The 14,477-nt window shown below is 42.2% G+C and overlaps 1 protein-coding gene across 1 annotated transcript; it reads left to right on the top strand.

Annotated features, from left to right (window-relative positions):
* Positions 1-2,087: 2,087 nt before the first annotated feature.
* On the top strand, positions 2,088-6,664 carry LOC121840121 (extensin-like). Its single transcript, XM_042302004.1, has 2 exons — positions 2,088-3,090; positions 6,627-6,664. The coding sequence occupies exons 1-2, from the start codon at positions 2,088-2,090 to the stop codon at positions 6,662-6,664; spliced, it is 1,041 nt and encodes a 346-aa protein (XP_042157938.1).
* Positions 6,665-14,477: the final 7,813 nt, after the last annotated feature.

Raw genomic sequence — 14,477 nt, 5'->3', positions numbered from 1 at the left:
ATTGAACACTTGAATGCATAAATTATTATTTTGTGCGCTGAGAATCCCCCCCCTCCTTCCCTCCTTTAGGGTACAATGAGTTATCCCCCTTCACCTCCTCTACTGGAATGAGAATCTACAATGGCATAGCTATAAGAGCTGCCAAATGATAGATTTATTTTCTTTTCACAAAAAATCTTTGTTGATGTTTGCTTGGATTTTCATCAAAGGCTTAATTATGGTGATAATTGGTGTTCTGTAGGACCTTCAGATCTCTTCAACTCTCTCACCCTGCCTTCTCCGCCATTGATTAACCCCCCCTCTCTGAGGCTCTCGTTTTGTCCCATTCACTCTACTCAATATCATTATTACTGACCTCTGACCCTGATTTGTAGTCATAGCAGGGTTAAGCACATATCAGTGCTCACACCTGGCATTGACAGTTTGGTAATGATGCTAGACATCCATTAAAGCATTAAGGGTCTGCTTCGTCCTTTGTGATATACACTCCGATAGCAATGCTGTAAATGTACAACAAATATTATGATTATAGTAGTGCAAGATGTATGATTGGAATCAACAACAAAGAATGTTGGCTTGTATCTTGAATTCAGCAAAAACAAAATCCATGAACAGGAGGGTTTTTGCACTCAGACCATAAATCCTGACAAGACTGGTTTGAACCTTTAAAGGAGCTTTGCAAAGAGATTTAGAGTCCCCTATTAAGAGATGAAGGGAATAGTTGTGAATTCGGCCAGTGTTGGCCAACGGTTGTCCTCTGTTAGCCTTCTTGGTGTTCCCAAACACAGAGGAAGTGAATCCAACCATGAAGTCCCATAAAGTCTTCTGCATAGCACACTGTGCCTTGAATCAATCAGTCACAGCAATTACACACCATTTACAGTAGCAATTTAAGTGCTGTGACTGTGGCTATCAAGCAGAACATTCAAATGAACCTTGCCCTTTTTTTCAACCACTCCCCCCCCTGGTGAAATGCAAAGACAAATCTAAGACAATCCAACTTAATTGATCAGATCCACTCCACTGTTATTGTTTTTGTTAGCGCATTCTGCCGGGTGTAGATTTAGAACCAGGCATATGCCAAACTGGCCCCAGGTGTGAGGCCGAGCACAAAACTGCTTTAGTGAAACAACATTGCCTTTTAAGTAAAGCAACGTACTTGTCCATTTAATGTTGGAATCACAAAGATTGAGTGGAACGGAACTCCGGTGACCTGAGACACAATTTGACTCGACATGATTCGGGCACTGACGCACACCAGACAGCACAGCATTAGCACAAAGTGCGAATCCTTGAGAATGCTTCTCTAGGCTTAGCTGACTGTGGTACAGAAGAGTCAGAAGAGGATGTCAGTAACCTTACCAACACCATCCCATATCATATTAGTCTGTGGTTCGGTTAGCTGTTTGCTGAGGAGAATCCAAAGTGAAAAGTTTGGCAAGGAATAAATCTCTACTGTGAAACAAATAGCAATAGGGCACCTTCTTAATGTGTCAGTTCACCTAAGCAGTGTTACAATGAATCAGGCTCTATTAAAGGCCCCATGGATCCAAGGGGCCACAGCACACAGCAATGTGAAGAAGGCCCTACAGAGGGTGGTGCAGACGGGCCCAGCACATCACTGGGGGTGAGCTCCCAGCCATCCAGGCAGTACATGCCGAAATTGCCAAAGACTCCAGACACCCGAGACATGGCTTGTTCTCCATGCTCCTGTCCGGCAGGCAGTACAGGTGCATCAAGGCTCATACCAACAGACTCCTAAACAGCTTCTATCCCCTGGCCATAAGACTGTTAAATGGCTAACAACTACTGCTCCCCCTCACACCTACACTGCCGCTAAAATGATTATTGATTAGATTTATTAGTACCACTACTCTGCTGTTCATTAATTGTTGATTTCCATTACCATTAGTGTCTATCTATTTACTGGTCACTATTACTGCTGTTTACATGTATATATTACCGTTAGTATATTACCAAGTATTTCCTATATATTCCTGCTACCAGTCACTTTTCAAAGCTGTTTACATGACACTCCTGCAGACACACTCACAAACACCCACACACATACATACACACCCTCCACCATGCACACCCTCCACCATGCACACCCTCCACCATGCACACCCTCCACCATGCACACCCTCCACCATGCACACCCTCCACCATGCACACCCACCACCATGCACACCCACCACCATGCACACCCTCCACCATGCACACCCACCACCATGCACACCTTCCACCATGCACACCCTCCACCATACACACCCTCCACCATACACACCCTCCACCATACACACCCTCCACCATGCACACCCTCCACCATGCACACCCTCCACCATGCACACCCACCACCATGCACACCCACCACCATGCACACCCACCACCATGCACACCCTCCACCATGCACACCCTCCACCATGCACACCCTCCACCATGCACACCCTCCACCATGCACACCCACCACCATGCACACCCACCACCATGCACACCTCCACCATGCACACCCTCCACCATACACACCCTCCACCATGCACACCCTCCACCATGCACACCCTCCACCATGCACACCCTCCACCATGCACACCCTCCACCATGCACACCCACCACCATGCACACCCACCACCATGCACACCCTCCACCATGCACACCCTCCACCATGCACACCCACCACCATGCACACCCACCACCATGCACACCCTCCACCATGCACACCCTCCACCATGCACACCCTCCACCATGCACACCCACCACCATGCACACCCACCACCATACACACCCTCCACCATGCACACCCTCCACCATGCACACCCACCACCATGCACACCCACCACCATGCACACCCTCCACCATGCACACCCTCCACCATGCACACCCTCCACCATGCACACCCTCCACCATGCACACCCTCCACCATGCACACCCTCCACCATGCACACCCTCCACCATGCACACCCACCACCATGCACACCCTCCACCATGCACACCCTCCACCATGCACACCCTCCACCATGCACACCCTCCACCATGCACACCCTCCACCATGCACACCCTCCACCATGCACACCCACCCAGCCAAGCCATACTGTTTATTATTATTATTATTATTTATCCTGCTACCAGTCACTTTCTCCTAATCCCTCCTTACGTGTACGTATCTACCTCAAATGCTCCCGTATCTCTGCACATTGTACATTTACCCTGTATATAGCTTCCGCTCTTATTTCGTGTGTTTTTATTTTATTTTTATTTTCTTATTAGTTATACTTTTTTATATTGAATACTGCACTGTTCGTTAAGGCTTGAAAGTTAAGCATTTCACTGTACTTGTGCATTTGACAAATACAATACAATAGGTGAAAACAACTTCTGCCACAGGTCAATATGAGAAAAACATCAACCTTCATACAGAACTTATTTGGCCTCTTCAGCCTTTGGTCTTGTTACCATGACAATAAGTTACAACATAATGAAATCATACTTCAGATTATATTACATTTTTCAGACAATGTCACTCCTTGTGTATGATATCTAGATTTACTCTGATGGGGAACTATCATCAATCAGTCACTGTCTACTTTAAGTTGTTTCAGATTCTGTCCCTCCTTACATAAGCTAAAGCATGGAGGTACAGAATGCAGCCCTCCTTTCTTCTCCCTCTCTGGCCAGTAACCAAATGGCTGATGAAGGCTAACCCAGCACTTACCAGGAATAGAAAACGGCTTTTGAGAGGCAGACATTGCTTATGTTCCTGTGCTTGGCCTACGTGCTGTTTGATTATTAATGAAGTGATCATGCAAGGCCCCTCCTCTCCTCCTTGCTAACGAGCTAGCATTTCCAAAGCCCCAAGCCAAGACTGTCTCATGCATGACAGCTCCTAATTATTCTGTTGTTTAGCAATAATGCTTAGTGTCAGGTCAGAGAGAAGACGTATTTCTGACCTATTTTTAGCATTTAATCATGGTGCTGCCAAGCAGTCATGTTATTAATTCAGTCATACCTTCAGATAGGTAGATAGCATTACGTTACAGAGACACACACACAACACACACACACACACACACACACACACACACACACACACACACACACACACACACACACACACACACACACACACACACACACACACACACACACACACACACACACACACACTACCCTGCCTGGAGTCTCCTCCTGTCTTTTCCCAGGGAAGTCCACAATGGCAGCAGTGGTCCTGTACCTTTCATCTTTGTTAATGACAAGGTATGCAGCTTGTAGCACAGTAACAGTTGGCTTCCAGCCACATTGGTTTAGCAGCTTCTACCATGTGATGCAACCCCAGGGATCCATGGGGCGTCTGTTGTTCTTCATGTCTGTGTGTTTAACCAACTTTAGCTGTACACCTGGCTCCAGTGCCAGCTGCTAATTTAGACCATCTCTCAATGAGTGAATGGAGGATCTTGAGGTTAGTGTGTGCTGGTGTGTGTGTGATGCTTCAGCTATAAAGCATATCCGCTCTTGCAGACCTATGCACTTGATTTCAGAAGGCCCTGTTAAAGTAATGTTACCAAAAGTATGCATGCAATTGTGTCATCTTCATGGGGGATTTCAAGAGGGCATCATTCAAGTGTAATTTTGTGAAAATATTCATGTAATGAATAGTTCCAAACCAATGTATCCTATGTATCTGTCACGGATCCCTCTGGAACTTTCATCACACACACCTGTCCCCTATTCCCACTGATTGGTACTTGTATACGTGTGCCCTTTGGTTTCCGTTGTCTGTTGATTATTTTTACAATGTCCGTTGGTGCGTGTGAGTACCTGTGCTGTGTGTTTGGGGCTTTCGTGTCCTTGTGGATTGGGCAGATGATTACGGGTCTCGTCCCGTGTGTTAATCATCATGCGCGTGTGTTGTTTATTAAAGGTACTCCTCACACTTTTGTTTGGGTTTTAACCCTGTGTTTTTGTTACGTGTTTGTTTGGTCTTCGTCCCCGTGCCCTTACACGGCACGCCGTAATTTGGGGTATAATATTTAAAAAATTACGCATTCCTGCGCCTGTCTCCCGAATCATTGTTACCAACGTGACGGTATCTTGAGGCACATCAAAGCACTGACATAAAACTTGACTTATTCAGTGTTTCCAAACACAAATGTCTAAAACAGATTTTCTGAGAACTAAAACCCACAATCTTTCCATTACATTATTTCTCTAAGGATCGATTCAAATCTCACTAGTTCTGATGATGGCAGTAGCCTTAAAGGAAAACTCACTAGTTCTGATGATGGCAGTAGCCTTAAAGGAAAACTCACTAGTTCTGATGATGGCAGTAGCCTTAAAGGAAAACTCACTAGTTCTGATGATGGCAGTAGCCTTAAAGGAAAACTCACTAGTTCTGATGATGGCAGTAGCCTTAAAGGAAAACTCACTAGTTCTGATGATGGCAGTAGCCTTAAAGGAAAACTCACTAGTTCTGATGATGGCAGTAGCCTTAAAGGAAAACTCACTAGTTCTGATGATGGCAGTAGCCTTAAAGGAAAACTCACTAGTTCTGATGATGGCAGTAGCCTTAAAGGAAAACTCACTGTTCTGATGATGGCAGTAGCCTTAAAGGAAAACTCACTGTTCTGATGATGGCAGTAGCCTTAAAGGAAAACTCACTAGTTCTGATGATGGCAGTAGCCTTAAAGGAAAACTCACTAGTTCTGATGATGGCAGTAGCCTTAAAGGAAAACTCACTAGTTCTGATGATGGCAGTAGCCTTAAAGGAAAACTCACTAGTTCTGATGATGGCAGTAGCCTTAAAGGAAAACTCACTAGTTCTGATGATGGCAGTAGCCTTAAAGGAAAACTCACTAGTTCTGATGATGGCAGTAGCCTTAAAGGAAAACTCACTAGTTCTGATGATGGCAGTAGCCTTAAAGGAAAACTCACTAGTTCTGATGATGGCAGTAGCCTTAAAGGAAAACTCACTAGTTCTGATGATGGCAGTAGCCTTAAAGGAAAACTCACTAGTTCTGATGATGGCAGTAGCCTTAAAGGAAAACTCACTAGTTCTGATGATGGCAGTAGCCTTAAAGGAAAACTCCACCCTATCTTTTGGTATTTTTTTCATTAGTCCATTGATGAGATAGTCCCAAAATGTTTTGTTTGTCATCAATCAAGTTTCCAAGATTTGTAACTTTCAAAATACAGAAATACTTCCGTATGATACATTATGTATCATATGATGCAAAGTGATATATCTTGAAAACTTGAATAAAAGGGGGGAAACAGCAATGCCCATTGAGGAAAGAGGTAACTTCACACGTGTGAGAATTTCCCAGTGCTTATGGAAACGTTCTTGGTCTATCAATTCTCCACAATTCCATACCACAGGTGCAATGCACACAATCTACCAGTCAATCACCAATCAACGTTGTTAATTCGGGAATTAATAGCTTTCATTTAAAGCAATATGACATCATTGTACATTATGAAATATCAAGTTATAACTGCTATACCCTACCTACTTGCACTATGTGCACTGAGATCTCTGAACGTGAGGCTTTTATCTCAGCCATTCTGGACAGCATCATGTTTTTCTACAGTCTAGTATAATCATCCTCCATATGGCCCCTTTATTATATTAGCAGGCTACTGTGTCATAGAGGCCTCTGGTAACCTGCAGTGACCTTGTGAAATTACTCATCTCCACATGCAGCTGTGATTAATGGAAAATCACCATGGCACCCAGCGCACTGCCTGTATCCAAACACTTATAGCAATAGTCACGTGTGTAGCTACAGGATATTTGAGAAAACTGTGGGCTTGACTTGAAAACTGTGTGGTGATTTAATTTACCACACAGTTTATAATTTGGAGTCTTCCTCATGTACAAGGCAATGAACAGGTTGTATGATTGCAGTTTTACTGTTCCCAGGGCAGATTTGCTCTAGGGGCAGAAACATTTTCATTGTCTTTATGAAAGGATGGGCCTTGAAAAACTATAACCACTGAAACGTTAAGATAAATAGCTAGCTATACTAATGTTGATGCTCAGAGATGGGCCGTATATCTTTGTTCAGGGACACATTATTCCATTTCTGAAATTGCAGATCGCTAAATTCAAATAAAATACTATAAAAACCAAACTTTCAAAAAATCACACATGTAAGATACCAAATTGAAGCTACACTCATTGTGAATCCAGCCAACATGTCAGACTTCAAAAAGACTTTTTGGCGAAAGCATAAGATGCTATTATCTGATGATAGCATAACAGTAAACAATGAGAGAGTAGCATATTTCAACCCTGCAGTCTCGACACAAAACACAGAAATAAAATATAAATCATGCCTTACCTTTGACGAGCTTCTTTTGTTGGTACTCCAGTATGTCCCATAAACATCACAAATGGTCCTTTTGTTCGATTAATTCCGTCTATATATATCCAAAATGTCCATTTATTTGGCGCGTTTGATCCAGAAAAACACTGGTTCCAACTCTCAAAAGTTACCTGTAAACTTTGCCAAAACATTTCAAACTACTTTTGTAACACAACTTTAGGTATTTTGAAATGTAAATAATCTATAAAATTGAAGACGGGATGATCTTCAATACAGGAAGACAACAAACTCAAGCATGCTTTCTGATCTTGCGCCTCTATCAAACAGTACACATGACGTGACACTTGTTCACGATGGCCGTACTTCTTCATTACACAAAGGAATAACCTCAACCAATTTCTAAAGACTGGTGACATCCAGTGGAAGCGGTAGGAACTGCAAACAAGTCCCTTAGAAATCTGGTTTCCAAATGAAAAACCATTGAAAAGACAGTGACCTCAAAAAAAAATCGGGGTAAAAAAAAAATCTGAATGGTTTGTCCTCGGGGTTTTCCCAGCTACATAAGTTCTGTTATACTCACAGACATGATTCAAACAGTTTTAGAAACTTCAGAGTGGTTTCCATCCAAATATACTAATAATATGCATATCTTATATTCTGGGGAAGAGTAGCAGGCAGTTGAATTTGGGCAAGCTATTTATCCAAATGTGAAAATGCTGCCCCCTATCCCGAAATATTTTAAAAGCTAAAATTATTGTTAACTTAAGTGCATTGTCCGATTTACAATAGGCTTTCGAGCAAAAGCATGCCATGCGATTGTTTGAGGACGGCGCCCCACATCAAGATATTTTTCAACCAGCACAGGCTACGTAAAATCAAAAATAGAAATTAAATATTCACTTACTTTTTGAAAATCCTCCTCTGATTTGCAAACCCAAGGGTCCCAGCTACAACATGCATTGTAAATAAAAAGGTAATTAAACTATAATATTTCATACAGAAAGAAGTATGTTCAATAGAAACACTAAATTTGCAAGTGCACGTCCTGTTCGTCGCGCACGCACAGACTGATTTCCAACTCTGACTCCCTGTACCAAAACTTCTTCCTTGTTTGGGAAGAAACAACCCTGTAACCTTGAACAAAGACGGTCTAGTTTCTAAAATTATCAGCCGCCATTGTTGCAACCCCTATTACCAGTCTGTTCAACCTCTCTTTCGTATCGTCCGAGATCCCTAAAGATTGGAAAGCTGCCGCGGTCATCCCCCTCTTCAAAGGGGGTGACACACTAGACTGAAACTGTTATAGACCTACTGTATATCCATCCTGCCCTGCCTTTCTAAAGTCTTCGAAAGCCAAGTTAATTAACAGATCACTGACTATTTTCACAACTACTTCGCAGACAGAGTTCAGTGTGTCAAATCGGCGGGCCTGTTGTCCGGACCTCTGGCAGTCTCTATGGGGGTACCACAGGGTTCAATTCTCAGGCCGACTCTTTTCTCTGTGTATATCAACGATGTCGCTCTTGCTGCAGGTGATTCCCTGATCCACCTCTACGCAGACGACACTATTCTGTATACATCTGGCCCTTCTTTGGACACTGTGTTAACTAACCTCCAAACGAGCTTCAATGTCATACAACACTCCTTCCGTGGCCTCCAACTGCTCTTAAACGCTAGTAAAACCAAATGCATGCTTTTCAACCGTTCGCTGCCCGCACCCGCCCGCCCGACTAGCATCACTACTCTGGACGGTTCTGACCTAGAATATGTGGACAACTACAAATACCTAGGTGTCTGGCTAGACTGTAAACTCTCCTTCCAGACTCATATTAAACATTTCCAATCCATAATTAAATCTTGAATCGGCTTCCTATTTCGCAAACAAAGCCTCCTTCACTCACGCTGCCAAACATACCCTCGTCAAACTGACTATCCTACCGATCCTCGACTTCGGCGATGTCATTTACAAAATAGCTTCCATACTCTACTCAGCAAACTGGATGCAGTCTATCACAGTGCCATCCGCTTTGTCACCAAAGCCCTTATACCACCCACCACTGCTACCTGTATGCTCTAGTCGGCTGGCCCTCACTACATATTTGTCGCCAGGGCCACTGGCTCCAGGTCGTCTGTAAGTCTTTGCTAGGTAAAGCTCCGCCTTATCTCAGCTCACTGATCACCATAACAACACCCACCCGTAGCACACGCTCCAGCAGGTATATCTCACTGGTCATCCCCAAAGCCACCCTTCCTTCCAGTTCTCTGCTGCCAATGACTGGAACGAATTGCAAAAATCGCTGAAGACATACAGTATATTTCCCTCACCAACTTTAAGCATCAGCTGTCAGATCAGTTAACCGATCGCTGCAGCTGTACATAGCCCATCTGTAAATAGCCCACCCAATCTACCTACCTCATCCCCATATTGTTTTAATTTACTTTTCTGTTCTTTTGCACACCAGTATTTCTACTTGCACATCATTATCTGCTCATCTATCACTCCAGTGTTAATTTGCTAAACTGTAATTACTTCGCTACTATGTCCTATTTATTGCCTTACCTAACAGTGTATACAAAGGATATGATAAATCAAAATATGATTCTTAATTGGGTCATAAAAAAATCCTCATATTAGGATTTATAACGACACGATTAAGGATCAGATTCAGCTATAACTTACTATTGTTATCACTTTGTCATTAAACACACATTACACAATTAGCCTTGTGTAAAAAGGAATTCTGGCATGTGAGCTTTCAGGTGGAGATCTATCAATATCCACTTGTGGTTGTGTTTGTTGAAGACACTTTCCAGCTGTGAATTAATTTCCTTTTGTACGTGTGTGTGTGTGTATGCTTGCGTAAGTGAGTGCGAGAGCTTTAGAACCACAGAGGCTCCCCAGCAGATGGACAGAGCAGTCAAGTGGGGGGTTAAGGATGTATGTCACTGGGTCCCTTGATCCCCTTCTGCTATAATACCTAGATCCAGAGGATGATAGAAAAAAGTCCCTCCAACTTCCCCCTCCCAACACTCCCTGATAGACACACACACATAGACACACGTTTCTCTTTATTGGGACCTATACAGATGTATTTTATGGATGCCTTAGTATGTGAACCCTCTGGAGGGATGTAGCCATACATTCAGCTGAAGCCGATTGCTGGGAAGGGGCCTATGCTTGCTTTGCTTCTTTCATTACATTCAGGAAGTAGTGAGATGTCAGCAACTTCAATCCCATCCTTGACCTTTTTGAAGTAAAACATGGCAAAACTGGCTTGTGTAAAACTACTTCATTTGTGGTTCCCAGATAAAAAGCTTTCTAGAGGGAAACAATGAGGATTATAGTTGCCAGGATTAACATGATGATGCTCCAATATGTCCATAAGAAGTTTTGTTTTTGAAGGAGATTAGATGAGAATTTATTTACCTTGATTTCAACAGGGAAGTCATATGAATGAGATTAGATTTTTAAGCACAATGTTATCAATGCTCTGTCTCTCAGTAGATGGCTAGCTTTAGGAGAGAGAGGTTTACTGCAGTGGATTAAAGACATTTTATGGTTCTTTCTTGTTTCTCTGTGTGTCCCACCCTGGGTTGGAACTTCATGGCCCCAGCTCTCTGTTTTTGAAGCAGTCTTCTCTTGGATCTGACAGTCATAGAGAAATCAAAGATAAGTTTAATGCAATAAGGGAAATGCAGCAGGTGTGTGTGCTACTTTACATTTTGCTACAGAGAACCCCCCCCCCCACAAACATACATAAATTTACAAAAAGACAAGTATGCATAAATATGCAACCCCAAGCCCCACCCCCCACCACACACGTGCTTAAATAGGCAAATAGACAAAGACCTCAATCAGCCTGACTAACCGGTATCTGTATGTAGCCTCTCTACTGTCTTTCACTGTCTTTTTACTGTTGTTTTTATTTCTTTACTTACCTATTGTTCACCTAATACCTTTTTTGCACTATTGGTTAGAGCCTGTAAGTAAGCACTTCACTGTTGTATTTGGCGCACGTGACAAATGAGCATTGATTTGATTTGATTTGAAATCACACACACGCAGACGGACACACACCAGGGACACCTTACATATTCGCTGTCTTATCATTTCCACCATAATCATATGCAAAACATTCATTCAAAGGGATTCCAAAGGGATTCAATCGCCCCAAATCAGCATGCCTAAATCCTATCGAGCACCGTCTCTAACTCTTCAGATACAAAATACAGAAATCAGTAGAATTATTTAGCATTCTCACACTCATGAAAAATAATATTCATTGGGACTTACACTGCTGAGTACAGTAGATGTATGTGCGGTTCTGAGACTACATTATTTCTAACTTTTGTATTCCCCAGTGCTTTCCTTTCTCTAACTCAGGGGTTCTCAAATTTTTTCACTCATGCCACTCTTCCAGCATTGGGGAACATCCTGCGTGCGCCATGGCTATTTCTATGGGCACATGCACTGGTCATGACACAAACTGTTCACAACACTCTTGTTGGAGAGACAATTTGCAGATTTAAAGCGTATTTCCTTCAATTCTGCACATTTTGCCATGGGGTGCAGAGAACATTTTGGCATTTTAAAGCAAATTTTCTTGCAATTCTATACGTTTTGCCATGTCTAATGTGTATGAATGTGATATTTGAGAGACTCAAACATGATATATAGGCTACAAAACCTAGCATAGCACCCCGTATTATCAGCATATTCAACAGCGTTTATGTCACGCCCTGACCTTAGAGATCCTTTATTCTCTATTTTGGTTAGGTCGGGGTGTGATTAGTTTCTTTATTTCTAGGTTGGCTTGGTATGGTTCCCAATCAGAGGCAGCTGTCTATCGTTGTCTCTGATTGGGGATCATATTTAGGCAGCCTTTTCCCACCTGTTTGTTGGGGGATCTTGTTTTTGTGTAGTGCCTGTGAGCACTGCATTGACGCCACGTTTTGGTTGTTCTGTATTGTTTTGGTGAGTTTCATTTATTAAACATGTGGAACTCTACGCACGCTGCGCCTTGGTCCATTTATTCCAACGATCGTGACAGTTTAAGAAATATATTACATTCAACAGTGCTATCTTGTGTTCAATGTTTTGTGTTCTAGCCATCAATGTTTTGTGATTATTGGTGTCGTAAAAAAGGTCAGCAATTAGCACATTTGACATTTCAGTGGAAATACTACTACTATCAGCTTTTTGATAAGCGGTTTCGCAAAAATAATACGTCCCATATTATCGGCATACGGGCGGCAGGTAGCCTAGCAGTTAGAGCATTGTAGTTCTGCCCCTGAACAAGGCAGTTAACAGAGGTTAACCCACTGTTCCTAGGCCGTCATTGTAAATACGGTCCCCAGCCACTTTACTATTTTGTTCAATTACAAGATCTATCCGTTTAATTTTGTTCATACAAATGGATACCAAACGTGTATCCGAAGTGTTTACTAGATAGTTGACTAGTTAGCTAGCCTTCCAATAAAAAAAAATGACTTGCCTGTTAACTTTTCATTGCATAGCCTGGTGCACCCTCCTGTAGACTCTTAAAAATGATTCTTCACCAACATCTTCTTCATTTTTCAAAATAAAAGCCTGAAACTATGTCTAGTGACTGTAGACACATTAGGGAAGCCATAGAAAAAGGAATCTGGTTGATATCCCTTTCAATGGTCAATAGGGATGCATTTCCAAAAATGAAAATAGTGCCCCCTAGCCTTAAGAGGTTCTACCCATCGTGTCCGATTTCAAAAATGTTTTATAGCTAAAGCACCACATATGATTATGTTAGATCACCGCCAAGTCGAAAAAACACACAGCCATTTTTCCAGACAAAGATTGGAGTCAGAAAAAGCAGAAATATAGATAGAATGAATCACTAACCTTTGATGATCTTCATCAGATGACCCTCATAGGACATCATGTTACACAATACATGTATGTTTTGTTCGATAATGTGCATATTTATATTCAAAAATCTCAGAGGGTTAAATACACAACAAATGATTGAGGGAATTGAAGCCAGGTGTGAGGAAAAACAAGACAAAACACATGGAAAATGAAAAGTGGATCGATGATGACTAGAAGACCGGTGACGCCGAGCGCCGCGCGAACAAGGAGAGGACCCAACTTCGGCAGAAGCCGTGACAATGACGCAGCCACCACTATCTTTGAAAATATGGAGAGTGGTACTCTGTAATGTGTTCTTTTGGATTTGCCCCAAACATAACACTTTGTATTCAGGACCACAAATAAATTGCTTTGCCACATTTTTTGCAGTATTACGTTAGTGCCATGTTGCAAACAGGATGCATGTTTTGGAATATTTTTATTCTGTACAGGCTTCCATCTTTTTACTCTGTCAATTAGGTTAGTATTGTGAAGTAACTACTAGTTTTCTCTTATCACAGCCAATAAATTCTGTAACTGAATTTATTTAGGCTTGCCATAACAAAGAGGTTGAATAGTTATTGACTCAAGACATTTCAGCTCTTCATTCATTAGTAAAACAATTGAGAAACATAATTTCACAATTTAAAATATAAATTCAGGCTGTAACACAACGAAAAGTGGAAAAAGTCAAGGGGTGTGAATACTTTCTGGAGGCACTGTATATCCTTAGGTTAACTTACAAGAGAAAGCACGAACAAAAAGATACCTACTAGGCCAGAAGGCTTGAAGTCTAGGCAATTAGAACATATAATGCAACCGTTCTCCAATGGACAGGATACAGGATAAGAGACAGAACAAATTTCATTCCATTTATAACATCTAAAGGTCTAAATCTTCCAAACCAAAACCAGCCACTTTTGACCAATCAAACGATACCAAGTTTACAGCAACCTGATCACCCAGGCCCATTCTCCACAGCATGTCACAGCATCTAAAGGCTTGTGTGGGGGATGAGACCAATGTAAATACTATAAGACAGAATTCCTGAGAGGACAATAAATCACATTTTTGGACAAATACAAGTTACCACAGAGTCATATATCCATATACTGTAGATAGCTTCAGAGTTCTCTTCAGAGGACTTAGATAGAGACCAAACATGGCTGCTGCAGAATTAGTCTATAACACATTCCAGTAATCAGTCCTCTGTATACTGTAGAGAGAGATACATTTTCGGCCCTTAGAGGGTGGAAGACCCGTAGATGACAAAG

The sequence above is a fragment of the Oncorhynchus tshawytscha genome, linkage group LG19 (genome assembly GCF_018296145.1).
Source record: "Oncorhynchus tshawytscha isolate Ot180627B linkage group LG19, Otsh_v2.0, whole genome shotgun sequence".
Classification (NCBI taxonomy): Eukaryota; Metazoa; Chordata; class Actinopteri; order Salmoniformes; family Salmonidae; genus Oncorhynchus; species Oncorhynchus tshawytscha.
Note: the sequence above shows the minus strand (reverse complement) of the source record. Positions and strands in the feature narration are given on the sequence as shown.